This window comes from Tursiops truncatus, chromosome 2 (genome assembly GCF_011762595.2).
Source record: "Tursiops truncatus isolate mTurTru1 chromosome 2, mTurTru1.mat.Y, whole genome shotgun sequence".
Lineage (NCBI taxonomy): Eukaryota > Metazoa > Chordata > Mammalia > Artiodactyla > Delphinidae > Tursiops > Tursiops truncatus.
This window is the reverse complement of record NC_047035.1, coordinates 423,102-443,148: the sequence shown is the minus strand read 5'-3', so window position 1 is coordinate 443,148 and position 20,047 is coordinate 423,102. Positions and strand designations below refer to the sequence as shown.

At 59.3% G+C, this 20,047-nt stretch overlaps 1 protein-coding gene and 2 gene segments (V, D, J or C); all 3 read right to left on the bottom strand.

Annotated features, from left to right (window-relative positions):
• LOC117311207 (immunoglobulin heavy constant epsilon-like) overlaps positions 1-11,570 on the bottom strand; it is a 112,805-nt gene extending 101,235 nt beyond the window's left edge. Inside the window, 2 exon segments of the C gene segment in view lie at positions 10,987-11,050; positions 11,502-11,570. Of these exon segments, the coding sequence occupies positions 10,987-11,050; positions 11,502-11,570 (133 nt within the window).
• LOC101323839 (Ig alpha-1 chain C region) overlaps positions 1-12,234 on the bottom strand; it is a gene marked incomplete at its 5' end in the record, with an annotated part of 127,977 nt that extends 115,743 nt beyond the window's left edge. Inside the window, one exon of the mRNA XM_073801787.1 lies at positions 11,988-12,234. Within this exon, the coding sequence (XP_073657888.1) occupies positions 11,988-12,234 (247 nt within the window). The remainder of the gene's footprint in view (positions 1-11,987) is intronic.
• On the bottom strand, positions 451-10,515 carry LOC141278126 (immunoglobulin heavy constant mu-like). The segment is given in 8 exon segments: positions 451-719; positions 804-919; positions 3,089-3,421; positions 3,583-3,900; positions 4,143-4,478; positions 4,552-4,875; positions 10,401-10,456; positions 10,508-10,515. Coding segments are annotated over 8 exon segments (1,500 nt in total).
• Positions 12,235-20,047: the final 7,813 nt, after the last annotated feature.

Sequence of the window (20,047 nt, the reverse complement as noted above, 5' to 3'; positions counted from 1 at the left end):
TCCGAGCTCCGTCACTGTCTGCTGGGCAGTGGGTGAGGGCCCGCGCTCCTGCAGAGCACACGGTGGCTGCACACGTGCCGGGCGCCCCTCCTGAGTCCCACCCGCACACACCAGGCACTCCCAAGGTCGGACAAGCCCTCCTGTGGCTGGGCTTGCTAGGAACAGAGACAGAGTGACAAGGCCTCACGCGGGGCTCGTAGCGGCGTCCCCGCTGACGCACACAGGGGCCCCAGCTCAGGCTGCGCTGGGAGACCAGGCCGGGGGTCCTCTCCAGCTCAGCTGTCTTTCTTCCTCTGGAACAGCCCTGAGACCCAGCCCGGCACGTCCCCTATGGGCCTGGGAGGAGACGCACGGCCCTTTCCAAAGAGCCCTTTGGAATTGGGGTCAGCTCTCGAGATACACAGCACACAGGAGTATGGCTTGAGGAAAACCCTTCACGAGGAAGCAGCGTCACAAGGTAAAATGTACGTATTTATTTCAAGGCCACAAGCGAGACATTGCAAAGCAGGGCCGGGCACAGCCCACGGCTGCGGGCTCCATGCTTGGCCACGGCATTTGGCCACGTCGGGAGAAGCCGGTTGCTTAGAGCTCGAAGCTGGAGAGGGACACGGGGAAGATTTCAGTACAAGTGGACAAGCCACGCAACCCCCTGGCCCCAAGGCGGCTCCCCTCTCGTTCCGTCTCTGGTGCCCCATGTCCTTGGCTGGCCGTCACTTCACCTGCAGGCGACAGAGACCATGTGAGTGGGGGTGGGGGTCCCAGGGGGTTGTGTGCCACCCGCTCCTCACGGCCAGGCAGCCCACCTTGAACAGGGTGACTGTGGTGCTGTAGAAGAGGCCCAGGAGGAAGAGGACGATGAAGGTGGAGGCCATGGTGTTGAGGTTCTCGAAGCCTTCTTCCTCGGCGCTCACTTCGCCCTCTGCAGGAGACATGGCACAGTGGGTCAGCTCGGCCGCAACGCCCGCAGGGCCCACCCTGGCTGCCCCTCGGCCGTGCGGCCACCGGGAGCGCTGGGGGCATGGCAGAAGCAGGCGGGCGGGCAGGAGGGCACGTGCTCTCCCGCGCCAGCCCTGCTGTGGGGCTGGGAGCTCCTGGGCTTGCCAGGCGGGGTCTCGGGCAGGCACGGCAGGCCACTGACCACCCGATCCGGGCCGGGCAGGCGCAGGGCGTGGCCAAAGCTGAGCAGAGAGGCGACCCCAAGCACCTTGTCCCAGGAGACCTGGGGTGGCAGAGAGCACGACCGAGCAGCACAGTACGCACGGGGTGCGGCCCGTGCCAGGGCCGGTGGAGTGGCCCCCGGTGTCCTGGACTCCCCTGGAGGTCGTAGGGCCACTTGGGGCTGAGAGGCAGGGGGTGGGCGTCCTGTCCCCTGCGGTTTGGGGTGGGCCCCGCGGCCAGTGAGGATCAGCCCCGGGGGCAGGCAGCTGTCTGTGCTGAGAGGCCCATCCTTCCAGCCTCCCTCCCTCTCCTTCTTGGGGCCAATGGCACACGGGAGAGGCTGTGTGGGGCGCTGGCTGGCTTGTCTGCCCCACCAGCACTCAAGGCTGGGGGACCAAGGGGCCAGACAGACCCTGAGCCCCCAGGGAGGGAGACATTAGGACGACAGGCAGAGGACATTCTGTGGGGTCTGCAGCCCCCGCACTGAGAGACCCTGGGGTCCTCTGGGGCTCAGGCCCCTAAAGGGCCAGGAGCCCAGGAGGGTCGGGAGGCAGCCTGGAGGGGCGGTGGTGAGCTGGACCCAGGAGACCTGCTCGGCCCCCGCTCCCCTCCCTGCCCACCCGGCTCTGTGCCCACCATTTCCAGGCCAGTGTTTGCAGACAGGGCCCCTGCAGCTTCCTACTCCAAGGAGGCCCCTCCTGGGATAGCCTCCCGCTGCCTCTTCACAGCGGGAGGGGATGGGGGCGCTGCCGCCCTCACAAGGGCCTGGACCGGGAGTGGGAGAGGCACCCCTCCGGGGCATGGGCCCGCGCCATCCTGAGGAACTGCAGCTGGCCGGGCCATGGTGGGCCTTGGAGCCCGCTACCCTGGGGCTGGGGACGGTGGCCATGGCAGGAGTCCAGGATGGGCCGGCCCGTGGACACACCCCCAAGCTGAGACAGAAGGACAAGCAGAGCTTGGGCGCGACGCCCGGCAGCCAGAGTGGTGCAGAGGAACACCGCCGGCGGGGGCGGGCGCGTCTGCCAAGAGGCACCGAGTGGTGACGGCTGTGCGAGGGTCGGCATCTGTGTCCGTGTGTGCAAGCCTGTGCGTGTGCCGTGTGTGTGCACAGCACATCGGTGTGTGTGTGTCCATATGTCTGTGTGTGCATGTCTCAGCGTGTGTCTGCGTGCCCACGACTTGTCCACGAGCATGCAGGTGTGTCTGTGTGTGAGCCCATGTGCACGTGCCTATGTGTGCTGTGACTGTGCGCGCGTGCGTGCGTGTACCTGTGTATCTGTGTAGGTCTCTGTGTGTCCACGTGTGCATGTGTCCATGTCTTTGTGTGTGTGCCGTGTCCATCACATATGTGTCTGTGTCACGTGCATCCATGTCTCTGTCCATGTGTGTGCCTGCCTGTGTGTCCGCGCACACGCGTGTCTCTCTGTGTGCGTGCCCACATGCATGTGTGTCTCTGCGTGTATGTATGTGGCTGTGTGCGTGCATGCGCATGCACGTGTTGCACGCCCGTGTGCCCCCGGTGTAGCTGTAGAAGCAGCTAGAGGAGCAGTGAGTATAGGCTTGGCTTGCTGGGAGCATTCTGCAAGGGGCACCAGGGCTTCCAGGGGTGGGTCGGAGGCCCGTGCAGAGGCGGGGGCGAGGGCGGTGGGGGAGGGCGGTCTGCTGGGGGGGGCAGCACAGCCATGGCCCCTGCGGGGAGAGCACCGCTCACTCACAACCAGCGTCTTTTGAACGGATCTTTTTATTTCTAATTTTTATAAAATGCAACATCTCACCCACTGACATGGTTAGTTTGCACGCACGCATGCACACACACAGCGACGGTCACCCAGGGGCTCTGGCCCCGGCCTGAGCGGGCGGCCGGGTGGTCAGTAGCAGGTGCTGGCCGTGTCGGACATGACCAGTGACACGTTGTACAGGGTGGGTTTACCGGTGGACTTGTCCACGGTCCTCTCGGTCACCATGTGGGGCAGGGCCTCGTGGCCCACGACGCAGGTGTAGGTCTCCCCGCTGTTCCAGTCCTCTTCGCTCACCGTCAGGATGCTGTACACGAAGTAGGCGCCAGGGACCTGGGGCTCGGGCGCCGGGGCACTGGTCACGTACTTGTCGGAGGACATGGGCTGCCCCTTCTGCAGCCACTGCACAAACACGTCTGCGGGCGAGAAGCCCTTCACCAGGCAGGTGACGGAGGCGGACTCCCGCAGGCTCAGCTGTTCCCGTGTTGGTGGCAGCACGTACACGGACGGCATGTGCTTGGCGACCTCTGTGGGGGAGACACGGTGGTGAGATCGGGTCGTGGGCGAGAGGGATCCGTCCTGGACGACGGGGAGCGCAGGGGTTCTCCTGGTCCCGCCTCGTTGTCCTCAGACCCCAGAAGCCGTGGGAGAGCCCGGGGCGGAGGGAAGGAGGCCAGTGCAGGCTCACCTGTGGGCCTGGAGATGTCGCGCTTCAGTGGCGAGGGCAGGTCTGTGTGGGTCACCGTGCACGTGAACCTTTCTCCAGACTCCCATTCCTCTACGCAGACAGAGGCCTCACCCACGGCGCTGAATGTGCCATTGGCGTGGCTCTCGGAGACGTTGGTGTGGGTCTGCAGGGCCTCGCCATTCTGGCGGGTCCAGGAGATGCTCAGGCTGTCATAGGTGGTCAGGTCTGTGACCAGGCAGGAAAGCTTGGCTGACTTGGTGAGGAAGATGCCAGCGAAGGACGGGGGGATGGTGAAGATCCTGATGTCGGGGGACAGGGCTGGAGGTGGGAAGAGAGTTGGTTGGAGTGAAATCAGGCGGAGGAACAGTGCGGCCCAAAGAGCAGGCGCCGAGCTGGCTGCGTCCCTCGTGAGCCCAGGGTCCCCCCAGCTGTCCCGCACACAGCCCCTCCCTGCCCTGGGCCGCTCTGAGAAGCCAAGGCTCAGGACGCTGCTGGCACGTCGGGAGCGGTGTATGCAGACCTGTGTGAGGGTCCCCACCCAGCCCGGGGGCTGCACTCACGGGAGCCGCACACAGAGGACACGTTCTTCTGGATGATCCACTCGCTGTGTTTCACCTCACAGGTGAACACGCTCTGGCTGAGCCACTCGCTCTCCGTGATGGTCAGCATGCTGTAGGTCCTGAAGGTCACGGGCGAGGACTGTACAGTCTCCACTGGGCCTTCGCTGATGCCAGACACCACCCGCTTTCCGTCACGAAACCAGGAAAAGGAGATCTGCTTGGGTCTGAAGTCTGTGGCCTGGCAGATGAGCCTGGACGTGCGCTGGGGGTTGCCGGAGAAAGCGTCTCGGGGGGGCATGAAGACAACGACGTTGGGTGGCATGCCATTTCCCGATTCTGCAGAGAAGGACAAGGCGTCAGCTGCGCCTGGCCTGACCCCGCCCCCGGCCGCGGGAGGAGCCCGGCTCACCTGGGACATGGACAGGCACTGACAGGGACTGGTCGCCATTGGGGTGCTTGACTCTGCACAGCAGGTGCTCTTCGGAGCCCTGGGGGATGCTTGAGAAAGGCAGGAGAACCTGGGAGGAGGCCGCGTACTTGCCCTCCTGCAGGACGGCCGGGAAGCTGTGGATGTTCAGGCTGCTGATGCTGGTGCTGTTACTGTAGCTCCAGGAGAAGCTGATGGAGCTGGGCAAGAAGTCCCGGGCCAGGCAGCCCAGGGCCACCGGGTTCTCATCAGACAGGGAGTTCACGCAGGAGACCAGGGGGAAGAGAATCGGGGGAGACGGGCTCCCTGAGGACCCGAGAGAGAGGACAAAAGAGAAAGGGGGCGTGAGAAGTGTCTCTCGCGCCCTGCTGGTAGGTCGGGGGTCCGGGTGGTCCCGCCTTCCCTCTGGGACAGTGGAGCCGGCGCGGCCTCACTGCCCCTGGCTCAGCCACACTGGGCCCAGGCTGGGGGTCTGGGGTCGGAGGGAGGGTCTGAAGGTCATCGGTGAGGATGATGCAGACTCAACTCCACCGGTCCTCAGCACAAGCAGGTCACTGAGGTCGGCCCAGAGCAGCCAGGACGGCCCGGCGTGACTCCCAGGGCTCAGCTGAGGTTAAACCCTCCCAAAGCAGCTCGTCCAAGTCGAGCCAGCCCAGCCAGTCCACTTCTGCGGGACCCATCTCAGTCCCCCTTGGTTAGCCCAGCCCCGCTCAGCCCAGTTCAGTGCAGTTCAACCCAGCTCAACCCAGTTCAGCCCAGCTCAGCCCATCCAGCTCAGCTCAGCTCAGCCCGGCTCAGCCCATCTCAGCCCAGCTCAGCCCAGCTCAGCCCCGTTCAGCCCAGTTCAGTGCAAATCAACCCAGCTCAACCCATTTCAGCCCAGCTCAGCTCATCCAGTTCAGCCTGGATCAGCTCGGCTCAGCCCATCCAGCTAAGCCCCGATCGGCCCAGCTCAGCCGGGCTCAGCCCAGCCCAGCTCAGCTCAGCCCAGACGAGCTCAGCCCAGCTCATCCCAGCTCAGCCCTGTTCAGCTCAGCCCGGCTCAGCCCAGCTCAGCCCAGCTCAGCCCAGCTCAGCCCAGCCCAGCTCAGCACAGCCCAGCTCAGCCCAGCTCGGCTCAGCCCGGCTCAGCCCAGCTCAGCACAGCCCAGCTCAGCCCAGCTCAGCTCAGTTCAGCCCAGCTCAGCACAGCCCAGCTCAGCCCAGCTCAGCCCAGCTCAGCTCAGCCCAGGCCAGCCCAGGCCAGCTCAGCCCAGCTCAGCCCAGCTCAGCTCAGCTCAGCTCAGCCCAGCTTAGGCCAGCTCAGCACAGCTTAGCACAGCCCAGCTCAGCTCAGCCCAGCTCAGCCCAGCTCGGCACAGCCCAGCTCAGCACAGCACAGCTCAGCCCAGCTCAGCCCAGCACAGCACAGCTCAGCACAGCCCAGCTCAGCTCAGCACAGCTCAGCTCAGCCCAGCCCAGCCCAGCCCAGCACAGCCCAGCTCAGCCCAGCTCAGCCCAGCTCAGCACAGCTCAGCCCAGCCCAGCTCAGCCCAGCTCAGCCCAGCTTAGCACAGCCCAGCTCAGCCCAGCTCAACTCAGCCCAGCTCAGCCCAGCTCAGCACAGCCCAGCTCAGCTCAGCTCAGCTCAGCTCAGCCCAGCCCAGCCCAGCCCAGCTCAGCCCAGCTCAGCCCAGCCCAGCTCAGCCCAGCCCAGCTCAGCCCAGCTCAGCACAGCTCAGCACAGCCCAGCTCAGCCCAGCTCAGCTCAGCCCAGCTCAGCCCAGCTCAGCACAGCCCAGCTCAGCTCAGCTCAGCTCAGCTCAGCCCAGCCCAGCCCAGCCCAGCTCAGCCCAGCTCAGCCCAGCCCAGCTCAGCCCAGCCCAGCTCAGCCCAGCTCAGCCCAGCTTAGCACAGCCCAGCTCAGCCCAGCTCAACTCAGCCCAGCTCAGCCCAGCTCAGCAAATCCCAGCCCAGCACAGCCCAGCCCAGCTCAGCTCAGCTCAGCTCAGCCCAGCCCAGCTCAGCTCAGCTCAGCTCAGCCCAGCCCAGCTCAGCCCAGCTCAGCCCAGCCCAGCTCAGCCCAGCTCAGCTCAGCCCAGCCCAGCTCAGCCCAGCTCAGCCCAGCCCAGCTCAGTCCAGCTCAGCCCAGCCCAGCTCAGTCCAGCTCAGCTCAGCTCAGCCCAGCTCAGTCCAGCTCAGCTCAGCCCAGCTCAGCCCAGCCCAGCCCAGCCCAGCTCAGCTCAGCACAGCCCAGCCCAGCTCAGCTCAGCCCAGCCCAGCTCAGTCCAGCTCAGCACAGCCCAGCCCAGCTCAGCCCAGCTTAGCTCAGCCCAGCCCAGCCCAGCTCAGCTCAGCCCAGCCCAGCTCAGCTCAGCCCAGCTCAGCCCAGCCCAGCCCAGCTCAGCTCAGCCCAGCCCAGCTCAGCTCAGCCCAGCACAGCCCAGCTCAGCCCAGCTCAGCTCAGCACAGCCCAGCTCAGCCCAGCTCAGCCCAGCCCAGCTCAGCTCAGCCCAGCCCAGCTCAGCTCAGCCCAGCTCAGCCCAGCTCAGCTCAGCTCAGCACAGCCCAGCTCAGCAGAGCTCAGCACAGCCCAGCCCAGCTCAGCTCAGCTCAGCTCAGCCCAGCTCAGCTCAGCTCAGCCCAGACAGCCCAGCTCAACCCAGCTCAGCTCAGCCCAGACCAGCTCACCCCAGCTCAGCCCAGCCCAGACCAGCTCAGCCCAGCCCAGACCAGCTCAGCCCAGCTCAGCCCAGCTCGGCTCAGCCCGGCTCAGCCCGGCTCAGCCCAGCTCAGCACAGCCCAGCTCAGCTCAGCCCAGCTTAGCCCAGCACAGCCCAGCTCAGCTCAGCCCAGCCCAGCTCGGCCCAGCTCAGCCCAGCTCAGCCCAGCCCAGCTCAGCTCATCTCAGCCCAGCCCAGCTCAGCCCAGCCCAGCCCAGCTCAGCTCGGCCCAGCTCAGCCCCACTCACACCCGTTAAACCAGGCTCAGCTCAGTCCAATCCACCTCAGCTCAGCCCGGCTTAGCCCAGCTCAGACCAGTTCAGCCCAGTTCAGTCCAGTTCAGACCACCTCAGCGCAGCCCAGCCCAGCTCAGCTCAGCCCAGTTCAGCCCCACTCAGCCCCACTAAGCCCGGCTCAGCTCAGTCCAATCCAGCTCAGCTCCGAAAGCCCGGTTCAGTCCGGTTTTGTCCAGCTCAGCTCAGGCCTGCTATGGGCAGCCCAGGGTAGCCCTGCACAGCCCTGAAAGCCCAGTGGTTCTAGCCAGAAAGCACCAGACCCACTTGCCTCGGCTAAGGCACCCGGTCCAGGAATCCCGCACAGCTGGGCTGGGCCCGGGGTCAGGTCCCTTTGTGCCCCTTGCTCTCTCCTCTCCCCGGAGTCCCTGCCCTCCCCTTCCCACTGGGCACCCGATTCCTCCGTGCCTGCCCCGGGCCCGGCCGGCTTCGGCTCCCAGCAGTGTCAGCCACCACCTTCCTCGGCTCCCTGGGATAATGCTTGCTGGCGACTTTACATTCCCTAAAGCATCTTGCAAGAGCCTAGGCGCATTTGCCCTCATCAGAAGGACGGTCCCAGCCTCTCTGGAATGGGCAGCGTGGCTTCTCCGGGGAGAGGAGAGCCTCGGGGACGCTTCCCTCGGCGCCTTGGCCTTCCCGGGCACGTGCCCGTGGCCCCAGTTCCTCTCACTCCCGAGTCTCAAATGAGTCCGACTTGACAAAATCCCCTCCAGGAAAAATCCTCATTAACAATGACGGGAAACGCATTTTATGTGAGTTGCCGCGCACAGCTGTGCTCTTTATCCCAAAGCTCTGCGGAGGCTGCTTTCCAGTGCACAGCAACGATCTAAAACCCAGAGCCGCCTTTCCCGCTTAAGCGAGGACACGGTAAGGGGTGCCCTGGTGTGTGAAGCACCCGGGCCCACACAGGCAGTAGTCAAAGACTGATTCCCCTTCGAGCGAAAACAAAACCGTTTCATACAGATTTCCCGGAGCAGCACATCCGGCGGCGCTGGCAGCCTTCCTCTTACCTTTCCAGGCTCCCGGTCACGGGCAAGTCCCGGGGGGTCTTTGGCCTGGAAGAATTCCTCCAAATCCCTTAAAAACGGCTGATTCACCACTAGCCCACTGGCCGGCGGCAGAAGCCAGGACTGCCATCCCCTGCTCCGGGCGGTCCCAGGAGGCCCCCAGCCACGGCGGGCCTGGGGGCACCCGCTCTCGGACCCTCCACGGGAGCTCCTTCCACTAAGATGCTGGCTGGGCCGATGACTCAGAACAGAGACGGCCCTTCCAAAGCGTCCTGAGTCCTTCCGGACTCACACCCGCCTGCGTCTCCTCAATCCACCAACCAACGTGGTTACTGAGATACTTCATGACGAATGCACACATTTCTCCTAAAATCTGTCCTGAGCTGGATACCTGCAAAGTGGTCTCGAAAAATACTGAAAGGAGGGCAACCGTATCAGAATACCAGAGTGTTTCTTAGTCACGAAGAGAAAATCGACCGGCTAAAGACTGTGGGCACACTCATAGTGAAAACAGTGCTTCAGGGCATCGGAGGATGCTTTGGGATTAATTACCTTGAAGGAATACCCATTAGAACATTATACGAATGCATTGATAAAATGCACCTAAGACTATTTACTTTCTTAAATGTTTACTCTGAAAAGGAATATAAACGAGCAGTTGATAAGCTAAAACTGAAATCGATTCAAATAGTGAAAAGGGGAACCTTCTAGTTTCTGTCAACATCTTTGCCTTAATTTAGAAATGCAAATTTTCCAGGTGTTGTTGTGTTCAGTGGAACATTTTCAGTTTTGTGGGCCGCGCAACACCCTCACCAAACCACACCTTGGTGGCCATGAGCTAAAAATGTACCAACTGTGTTTTCTTGCTTCCTGAAATAGACTCTCGGCTCATCTGCTTCCTGCCACCTGCTGCAGGGGGCCAGCCCCACACGCGGCCATCTTGACTAACTCAGCACCACCAATTAATTAAAAAAATAAGCCGAATTTATTGTTGCCAAAACTCAGCCTTGAAACAGGGCAGGGGGCCGACAGTACCGAGTTACTACTCCTCGGCCAAACTTGCACCCCTATCAACTCCCCAAAGACAGGATTCACAGTTGTTAATTGAATGATAAAATTTAAAATACATTAACAGTCTCTCACATTCTAAAGTCACAATTTTCCTGATCATCAGGACCCCCTTGAAGCATATCCTGCCTTTTAGTATTTCGTAAGCGTGCCTCTTACGATGAACATGTATCTTTCTCTTAGCAAGTGTCCCCACAAAGCCCGGTACCTGTAACCTCCCCAGGCTCTTCCTTTCGGGGGGCTGGGGCACCCCGCTCTCACCAAGATCGGGACACTACACGTCCATCCTCACCCAGACAATTCTAATCCTAACCAATAAAGAATTTGAAGTACAATCTAGCGCAGAGCACACCTCATATCTGAAGAGGACATTTCACTATGCCTTCCACATGTGGCATTCCTGTGCTTCTAGAAACACAATCATCAAGGCACAGTCCTCAACTGACTCTATGATTGTAGCAGCCAAATTATCTCTTGCCATAGACCAAACTGTCCTGCCGCCGAGGGGGTCCTGGGACTCCCCCACAGGTGGCCCTTCCCGCCTGCAGCCGCCTCTTGAATGCCGGCAGTATTCCGATTTTTGAAAGACATCAGAAAATCCAGAGGCTCTGAAATCCCTAGGGCGCCTGGTCCTGGTCCCCTCCTGGCCAGTCTGCCCAGTCCCCCGGCGGACACAGACACGTCCTGAGGACCAGACGGCGATGCCCAGAAACCCCAGAGACAGGAGCAGAAAATAAAGGCCCTGGAGGGGCCATTCTTACCTGAGGAGACGGTGACATCGATCCCTTGGCCCCAGGCGTCTATACCGCAGTAATCACTGTGGTGGGATCTCCAGCTTCACCTCACAAAAACCTCGGGGGCCCGGCACGGCCCCATGGCGCCCGGGGAGCCGACGGTCCGAGTCACTTATCCGGAGGGCCCCAGAACCCTCTGATGGCCCTGCCCCCTCCAGGCTGACCCGGAGACCCCACATCCCAGCCTGGCGCCCAGAAGCCAGACCACTGCCCGCCTAGGCTGCCTGACCACGAATCACGAATCCTTAACTCAAACTCAGAAGTCCAATCAACATCAAACAGCCAGCCGCCTGCCCCAGAAAGCTGACGGAAGCCCCTGGTGACGCGGTGATGCTTGAATCAAATGGCCAGACCAGCCAAAGGAGCTGCCTTGGCTGTCCCTGCACTGCAGCGTCCTTGGGGCAGGGAGGTCCATCTCTGGGCCCCTTTTATGGGGACCCTCTCCCTGGCTCCCTTTCCGGTCCTCAAAAGTGCCCCGCGCCTCTGACATTGAGACCCTGACACCACGGGTCTCCCCAAGTGCGGTGGAAGTGTGGAGGGGCTGAGGACTCACCTGAGGAGACGGTGACCAGGAGCCCCTGGCCCCAGGGGTCATACCAGTTGTCACACTGTGACAACTATGCCGGGACCCCGAGCAATAACTGGTGGCCAAGACCGCCGGGCCACCTCGCACAGCGCCTACTGTGGCGGCAGGGCTGGGGACCTTGGGAGCCCAGAGCCCCCGGGTGGCTGAGACCCCCAGGGAAAGCTCTGGCTGCAGAGCCCATCCAGAGAGGGCGTCTGGAACCTCTGCTCCCTGCTGGGGTGAGCCTGGGCCCCCTCAGCCCTCTTTCCGAGCCCCCCAGGCCCTCTAGACCTGAGACCCAGACAGCCTCGTTTTCCCCCCAAATGCAGCAAAAAAGTCTCAGAGAAAGTGAGGCAGGAGGGCTGGTGAGGACTCACCTGAGGAGACGGTGACCAGGAGCCCCTGGCCCCAGGTATCCAGTGGTCACAATGCCATGGGCCCCGTTGGGAGGTGTACAAAAACCCAAGCCCCTGGCAGCCTCCTGGTCCCACCCGAAGCCCTACCCCCAGGTCTCTGCGGCCCCGGGCGCAGAACTCGCTCCGTCCAGACTGTTCCACCAGCAGAGGTCCCATTTCCGCAGGACGGGGAGGCAGATGGCCTCAGGAGCAGCCTCCCCCCGGGGACCCCCGAGCGTCCCACACGGGTCAAGGACTCTCTGGAGGTTTTCCCCTGGCCCAGGACAGAGGAGGCAGAGAGCCATCTCACCCGAGGAGATGGTGGCCTGGGTGCCCTGGCCCCAAGCGCTGAAGCGGTTCTGGTCGCCCTGATGCACACAGGCCCCGGCCCTGGGGAAGCTCTGCTCAGGGCTCCTCCCTCCCAGCCGCCCCTGTCCCAGGGCCTCTCGGCCCAGCTCTCAGCTGGCTCACCTCCAGGGGCTCTGTCAGCTCCCAGGCCTGGTCCCGAATGGGACCACAGGCAGTGGTGGTGCAGCCACAGACCCCAGGGACCTGGCCCACGGCTCAGGCGGAGCAGCCGTGGGGGACCCTCACCCGAGGAGACGGTGACCGGGGTCCCCTGGCCCCAGAGGTCAAAGTTAGCATATAGGCACAGTGAGCTGGCCCCGTGCTGGGGGGCCCAGAGACCTGCACCCAGGCTCCCCAGGGAGCCCCCAGGAGCTGGAAGGTCTGCTCCCTGCTTGAAGAGACCGCCCAGCCCCTGCCCCTGCAAGCACCCTCCCGCCAGAACCCCGTGGTCTGGGACTGGACATCCTCCAGACCCCTGACTTGCTTTGCTCCCACGAGGTCACGTTTTCCCTTTGGCCTTCTGTGCAGCCTGCTGCTCGGAGGCTCAGGGCCGCCCAGACCTCCTCAATTCCCAGCTGGGCTCCCCTCAACCCGGTACCCCTTCCCCAGGCCTCAGGGGCCCAGTCCCTTGCCTGGAATGCGTCCCATCTCGTGCCCTCCTGGAAAGTCCCTTCACCTTCCCAGGTGGCACATGTGACACTCCTTCTTCGGGCTCCCTACCCGCCCCCCCTGTGCACCCAACTGTGAGCCCTCAGGGCGAGGACCCAGCTGCCCTGGGGCCTCTCTGCCCAGGGGTTTTGTAAAGTTGTCGGTCACCGTGGCCCCAGCTAGCACTGTGGTTCTTGGCTCGGCCAGAGCCCCAAGGGCGGGCAGCGGGCGAGGTGGAGCTGGGGCAGGTCAGCCACAGGGCCCACGGGAGACCCCTGCCCACCAGTCCCCACACTCATTCCTGGGCTGGTTACAGATTATTTGCCGCTCTGCTAATAATCCTGCAAGTGTTGAAGGCTGCCTGCGTGGTTTCCTTTTTCTTTTAGAAATGAGAGCATATTCAAGGCTGTCTCGCGCCCGCCTGCACTGGACCTAGGTTCTCAGGTGGAGAAAGCCCTGCCATGGCAGTGGGCGGGGTCCTGGGCCGTTGCTGACCGCAAGGTGGCTGGCTCCTGCCGGCGTGCCCTGGGGGTCTGTCAGGGTCTCTCTGGTCGCAGCTGTGGCGCTGGCAGCAGCCCCCTTGTTAGCACTGTGAGGACTTTCGCTGCCCTCTGTGGTAACGGGGCTCCAGGGGGGCTGGGGCTGTGCTGATGCTGGACCACTGTGTGCCCACACGGTCGGATCCCTGCCATGTCCCCCGGCTGCTGGTCCTCGGGGAGGGTCTCAGCTCTTTTGATGGCCCTGGCTGGAGGGAGGGTGCGAGGGGAGGGGCATGATGGTCTAAAGGAGTGGATTCCCCCTCCCAGAGCTGCGTGAACCCTGGGGGGTCCCAGGGGAGGGGAAGAGGAGGCCTGCACTCAGCAGCGTTGAACCTGGGGCTGGGGTGCCAGGACCCACAGGTGTGCCAAGTGTGGGCCCTCACGGAGGGGAGATGCTCACAGGTGCCCAGAGGCCAGGTGTAAGTGTGGTGGGCGTGCTCGCCCATGGACCACTGCCAGGGGTGGACAGAAGGGCACAGACATGGCTGGGAACTGGGAGGGGGTGATGATGCCCTGGAGGCTTGCTGTGGGAGGCGTCAGTGGATAGCATGTGGGGAAGTCTGTGTGTGTGTGTGTGTGTGTGTGTGTGTGTGTGTGTGTGTGTGTCCAGCTGACCCCAAGACCCAGAGGCTGGGCCCTGTGCCTGGAGGAGAATGGCAGGTGGTTGGATGTAGCCTGATTTAAAGGTGGCCTGTGTGCTCAGCAAAGAGGCTGAAGGATGGGGAGCCTTTTTGAGAGTCTCTCCCTGTGCTCCAGGGCCTCTGATCTCCCTTTAAGGAAATGGGGGGTGGGACTGTGCCCGGCCCTCCAGGAAATGTCTGCTCTGGCCTTCCAGCCATCTGGTTTTTTGCCTGGGGGAGGGGAGGTGCCCACCGTGCCCTGCCAGCCCCTCTCCTCCAGCCCCGTGTCTCAGGCCCCACCCAGCCCGGGCCCTGTCTCTCCAGCACAGCAGAGGATCAGCCAGTCTGCACTATCGTGTGCCCTGTGGAGAGTGCAGCTCTGCCCTTGGGGGCTGGCATGTCCCCTTGGCCCCCAGGTTGGCAGGATCTGGCTTCGGCAGAGCTTTTCGAGCCCTTCAGAGAAAGGCTGCCCCGGCCCCCCTTCCTGGCAATGGTGTGCAGAACTTGGGTCAGGGCAGCAGTGGTGGGTCTGGAGCCTGCAGGCCACATGGCTGGCTGTGCTCATGCCCAGGCTGGGCTCCTGCTATAGCATCCCATGGCCAAGTCCTGGGATGCTGCTCCTGCCCCCACCCACTTCAAGCATGTGCCAGAGAAAGGACATGTGTGTTACAGGTGTGTGTCCCAGCGAGTGCCAGGTGAGGCGTCTGGGTCTCTGTAATGGGGTGGCCAGAACTGGGCCCATTGGCCATGCTGAGTCAGCCTCCCAGCTTCTGCCCACAGCTGTGTCCCATAAGGTGCCCCCACCCCACTCTGGAGCAGGTGGCTGGGAAGGTATCTCCCAGGACAGCTGGGCTGGCATCTCCCAGGACAGCTGGGCTGTCCTGAGCAGGAGTTGCAGTCAAGCTGAGGACTGGACCCCTGAGGCCAGGGTGCCCTGGTCACTCAGCTGCCTCATTAGAGTCAGGACACATCCATGCAATTACCTCAGTAAATAGCCAGTGAGCTACAGATGGCTCTTGGCCTTGATGTCCGCGGCGGGAGGCAGGTGGGAACCACATTCCCTGTGCTCCTTGAACGTCTGGACCACAGTGTCCAGGAGATGGAGAAGTCAGAGATGACATGTGCTTGGGTGATTGGAGGCCTTGCTTAAGGGCGGGGGCTGCGGCTGGGCCCAGGGCTCTCCATGGCCCTGCAGCCTTGGTGAGCTAATCCCACTCCAGGGTCCTGTTTTCCTAGAGCTGGCACTGTGGTAGACCAGATGGCCAGAATGCGGGTGCACTTTGGCAAGTGAGGAGGACCTTCCTCACGTTTGTGCGGGGAGTGCTTTGTATCTGAGATTCGGCTTCTGACGGCCTCCACCCTTGGGGAACTGGTCTCTGGACATTTTGCTCCAGAAGGAAGGTCCTTATGGGCAAAAACACGAGAGGAAAAAGTGCTTGGTGCTTCATTGATCAGTTCAGAAGGCATACAAGGGCACGCGGTTGCTTCAGCCAACAAATCAAGAGTTGCAAGCTGTTACCAAAGGGAAAAGAAACAGGGGGATTTCCCTGGCGGTCCAGTGGTTAAGACTTCACCTTCCAATGTGAAGGGGGTGCGTGTTTGATCCCTGGTTGGGGAGCTAAGATCCCACATGCCTCACGGCCAAAAGAACAAACATAAAACAGAAGCAACATTATAACAAATTCAATAAAGACTTTAAACATTGTCCACATAAAAGAAACATCTTAAAAAAAAGGAAAAGAAACAGGAATTACCTCTTTTAATACCCAAGGACATGAGCAAAAAAGGGTAAAAACCAGAGAAAAAGGTAACAACTTACAAAAATTTTTTAATAAGTGTGGGGGGACACCAACACATGCTATAAATTTCAAAAGGCAGTAGTCAAAAAATGAACAAAAGATTCTAGTGCCTGCTGGCCTGTTCCCCCCTCCACCCCTACAACCCAGAAGAGGCAGTGGGGGGCGTGGTTAAAGTTTTGAGAAGTCTCCTAAGTTCCCCCACGGTCCTGGGAGGAGGACACTGACTGGGAGTGTCACCACACTCTACGGGAAGGACACCTCCAGCTACAGGGGACAGCAGGCCTGATCTTCAACAGGACAACCAAAGCTGGCTGGCCTCCCCACAGAACGAGGAGCTGGGGTGGGAACTTGCTCAGTGCTGAGGACACGGGGGTGGCGGGCTGTGTCTCTGAGGATGTCTTGGCCGTTCCCTCATGACTGCAGAGTTGCTGCCATGGTTAGAAGCATGAAGGGCTCCCACAGCACCTGCGGCAGGAAGGAAGGGCAGGAACAAATGCACTCTCATTGCAGCCTGGCCTTTTATGCAAGAAGAGAAGCCCCGGCTGCTCCCACACCTCCATGTCAAGAACGATGCTGCGTCCACAGCCTCCCCTGACTGTGCAGTCCCTGCACCCGGGAACACCCTCCTCTGGGAGATCTGGGGAGGTTGAGCTGCTCTACGAGCACCTCATTTTAGCCTCTTCTTTCTGCCTGGCACAGGCTGGTTGCCCCTGGGAGCTGCCACAGGAAAGGGGGTGAGCAACGTCAGTGGGTTTTCAGTGATGGGCGCAGGAGCTCCTGGGGTTCAGATCCTGATGGCAGCATGCCTTTGACAGAGGGACATGCCTGTCCCTTCAGTACAGTGACCTGGATCTTCAACAAAGTCTCAGGGATCATGACAGCCCCTTCACCCCTCCTTTGCCCTAAGGTTACAGTACATCAGGTCAAGGTCAGTGCTTGGCCAACAGTCCCCAGAGGGGGCATCCATAGCCTTAGGTGGGGCCAAGGGTGTCAGGCAATCCCCCTCACCATACAGGACAGGGAGAGGTGCCCGACAGATGGCCCTACATCGCTGCGTGCATTTGCTTGCATGCATTTGTTGGCACTGCCAAGCCTTATGCATGTCTGCGGCAGTTTGCCAGCTTTTCTCCTTAGGGCTTTCTTGACTTGGAGTTTGAGGTTCTTTCCTGCCATGAACTCCTTCCACATTGTTCCCACAGACCCCTGCCATCGTAAATTTCCAGCTGAAGGTGAAAGGAAGGGAGAAGAGCACATCGCCCTTGGAATTCTTGGAAGGCTCCCAATGACCGTTGGTTCTGGCACCCACACTGTGCTGGAGAAAGTGGCTTTTCTGTGGATGAGGTCTAGGGATGAACAGAACCAGGAAACATGGCTCCCTCAGATTCCAGAACAGGAAGAGCCCCCTCTGAAGGCCTGATGATGTGCTGGCCTTCATATCCAAATGCGCCGCCCCCTCCATCACTGACTCACTGCAGTTAGCCCACATATGGTGAGTTGCTTTTCTGCTGGTGGTGCTGCATCTGCTCTGAGCCACACCAATTCCCTGCAGCCCCTGCAGTGCGTGGACCCGACCCACTCCTCTTGCAGCAGGAAGGATCAGGACTTCTGTGTCTGCAGAGTCACAGTCAACTCCAGGTCCACATTTACTACAGCCTTCCCCTGGAAAACTCACATAAATGCCCTGAGACTTGAGTTCCCTCGTCTATAAAAAGACGGATAACAAAGAGGGAATCAAGATGGTGGAGTAGAAGAATGTGGAGCTCACCTCCTCCTACAGATACATCAAAACCACCTACATATGGAACAATTCTCACAGAACACTTTACTGAGCACTGGAAGAAGACCTCAGACACATGAAAGGACAAGAAAGACCTCCACATAACCGGGTAGAATAAAAGAAGAGAAAAAAAGAGGAAGCGGGATGTGACCTGCACCCCTGGGAAGGAGCTGTGAAAGAGGAAAGGTTCCCACACCCTGGGAAGACCCCTCACCAGTGAGATCAGCTGGCAGGTAGTGGGGGGGTGCTTCAGAGGTTTGGAGGAGAGTGCAGCAACTGGTTTGTGGCAGGCAGAACAGAGGGAGACCTGTACAGACAGAACTTGCCATTGCTCTGGGTGTCCCAGTCTGAGACGTACTTCTGTTGGTATAGGCAGGGGCTGGATGCTGAAGGTTAGGCTTCGGAGGTCAGACCTGGGGAGAGGACTGGTGTTGGCTGTGTGGAGACAGCCTGAGGGGGCTGGAGTGTGGTACGGCTGCAACCAGGGTGTATGCGGAAGAAGACTGGGTCTGCCATAGAAGCTAAGTACCATTGTTAAGTGGGACGTGAAGGGAAGAGTGGGGCGGGATATTCCATAGCAGCCTCTTTCTCCATGCACTAGACAGGACGCCACCTCAGTGGGCTCCAGGAGTGTGTGCCAACAGGTTGCCCCCTCACAGAGGTGAACCCCAGGGGCTGCACGATGTAGGAAGCAGGGCTGAAACCTCTTCCCGTGGCTGTGTGAGCTGTGACTTTACCACCACCACCAGCTTTGTAAACTCGGTGCCTGTAGGCAGACAACAGGTGTTCCCACGGCTGGGGTGGGTCTGGCCTTAGCAGCTGTGGGCTTTCTGGGCACATGCACATGGGGGCTGGGCCGGGTCTGGGTCTGAGCTGCCTCCATAACACTCACAGTGGGTCCAGGTGCATGACCACTGTGGTCCTGGGACCTGACTTCAGTGGATCTGTGCTGGTGACCTTATGAAAACAATGCCTAAGCGACCCCAGGGCTGATTGCTGGCATCCCCACAGTTGAGGTGGGGCCAAGCGCAGTGCCAGCAACAGTGTACTTTGTGAGCCATCACAACAGGTGACAGGTGACACCACAGAGCACACTACTGGTGGACAGCTCCAGTGGAGAAATACTCAGCGGCTCCTCTCGCAGTGGGCACACTCCAATACCTCCTACCTTAGACTGCAGCTCAGAAACAGATCTTGGGGCTTCTACTCCAACAACTAGGGAGAAGGCCCTTCCCCCAACAGGGCTGGGACAACCACAGAGCAAAAACAGGAAGCCCTGCTCAACATCCAGTGCAGGCTTTGGTCACCACAACACCAGTCACACTTCCTATCAAGGAGAAAATAGCCAACACTCACTGAGGAAAGAGGTGGCAGGTATCCACACTAAAAACAGCCCTTGTACCAAAAAATATTAAGCCCACACAAGCTACACAGAGACGCCCCCACATATATAGCCCTCCAAGACTACAGTAGATAATTGTTTCTCCTAAACTCACAGAGTAAGAGAAATATAAGGCAAATGAAGCAGAGGAACCACTCTCAGGTAAAAGACCAAGAGAATTCCCTTGGAGGAACAAACAATGAAACAGACTTCTTCAGTCTAACAGACACCAAGTTCAAAAAGTCAGCAATGAAAATACTGAAGGAATTAAGAAAGGCTATTGACAGAAATGCAGATTACTGTAAAAAGGAACTAGAAACTAAAAGGTGAAGCCAAAAAAAATTAGAAAATTCATTTGCTGAGATGAAAGTTGAGCTCAAGGCAAGGAAGAGCAGAATGAATAATGCAGAAGAAAGAATAAGTGACCTGGAGGACAGAATAGTGGAAATTACCCAACCAAATCAGCAGACAGAAAGCCAAATGAAAAGAATGAAAGCAATATAAGAGACATATGGGATAATGTAAGCAGGCCAATCTACACATAATAGGGATTCCAGAAGGAGAAGAAAGAGAAAAGGGGACCGAGAATGTGTTTGAAGAAATTATGGCTGAGAAATTCCCAAACCTAAAGCAGGAAACAGACATCCAGATACAGGATGCACAGAGGGTTCCAAACAAGATGAAAACAAACAGACCTACACCAAGATATAATTAAAATGACAAAAGTTAAAGATACAGAGATGATTCTAAGGCAGTAAGAGAAGAACAAAGAGTTAATTATGAGGGAACCCCCATGAGGCTATCAGCTGATTTCTCTACAGAAACACTGCAGGCCAGAAGGGAGTGGCAAGTTATATTCAAAGTTCTGAAAGGGAAAAACCTGCAACCTAAGATACTTTACCCAGCAAGATTATTTAGAATAGAAAGAGAGGTAAAGTATTTCCCAGACAAGGAAAAACTAAAAGAATACAGCAATACTAATCCTATCCTAAAAGAAATATTGAAAGACCTTCTCTAAATAGAAAAGAAGTAAGAAGCTATAGGAAAGAGAAAAATCACAATTGGAAAGCAAATTATTTAAGCAAGTATACAGATTAAAAAATCAAAAAATTTTTGTGAAAGCAATGATAACCACAATGAACAGCAAAATGATAAGTATGAAAATGTAAAAGAGGACATCAAAATCATAAAATATGGGGCTTCCCTGGTGGCGCAGTGGTTGAGAGTCTGCCTGCTGATGCAGGGGACATGGGTTCATGCCCTGGTCCAGGAAGATCCCACATGCCGTGGAGCGGCTGGGCCCGTGAGCCATGGCTGCTGAACCTGCGCGTCTGGAGACTGTGCTCTGCAATGGGAGAGGCCACAACAGTGAGAGGCCCGCGTACCGCAAAAAAACAAAACAAAACAAAACAAAAACCATAAAATATGGAGGAGGAGAGTAAGAAAATGCAGATTTTTTTTTAAAAGAAGTTGTTTGAGCCTACATAAATATCAGTCTAAAGAAAGTAGATATAAGAAGGGGTTAACATATTTGAAAAACAG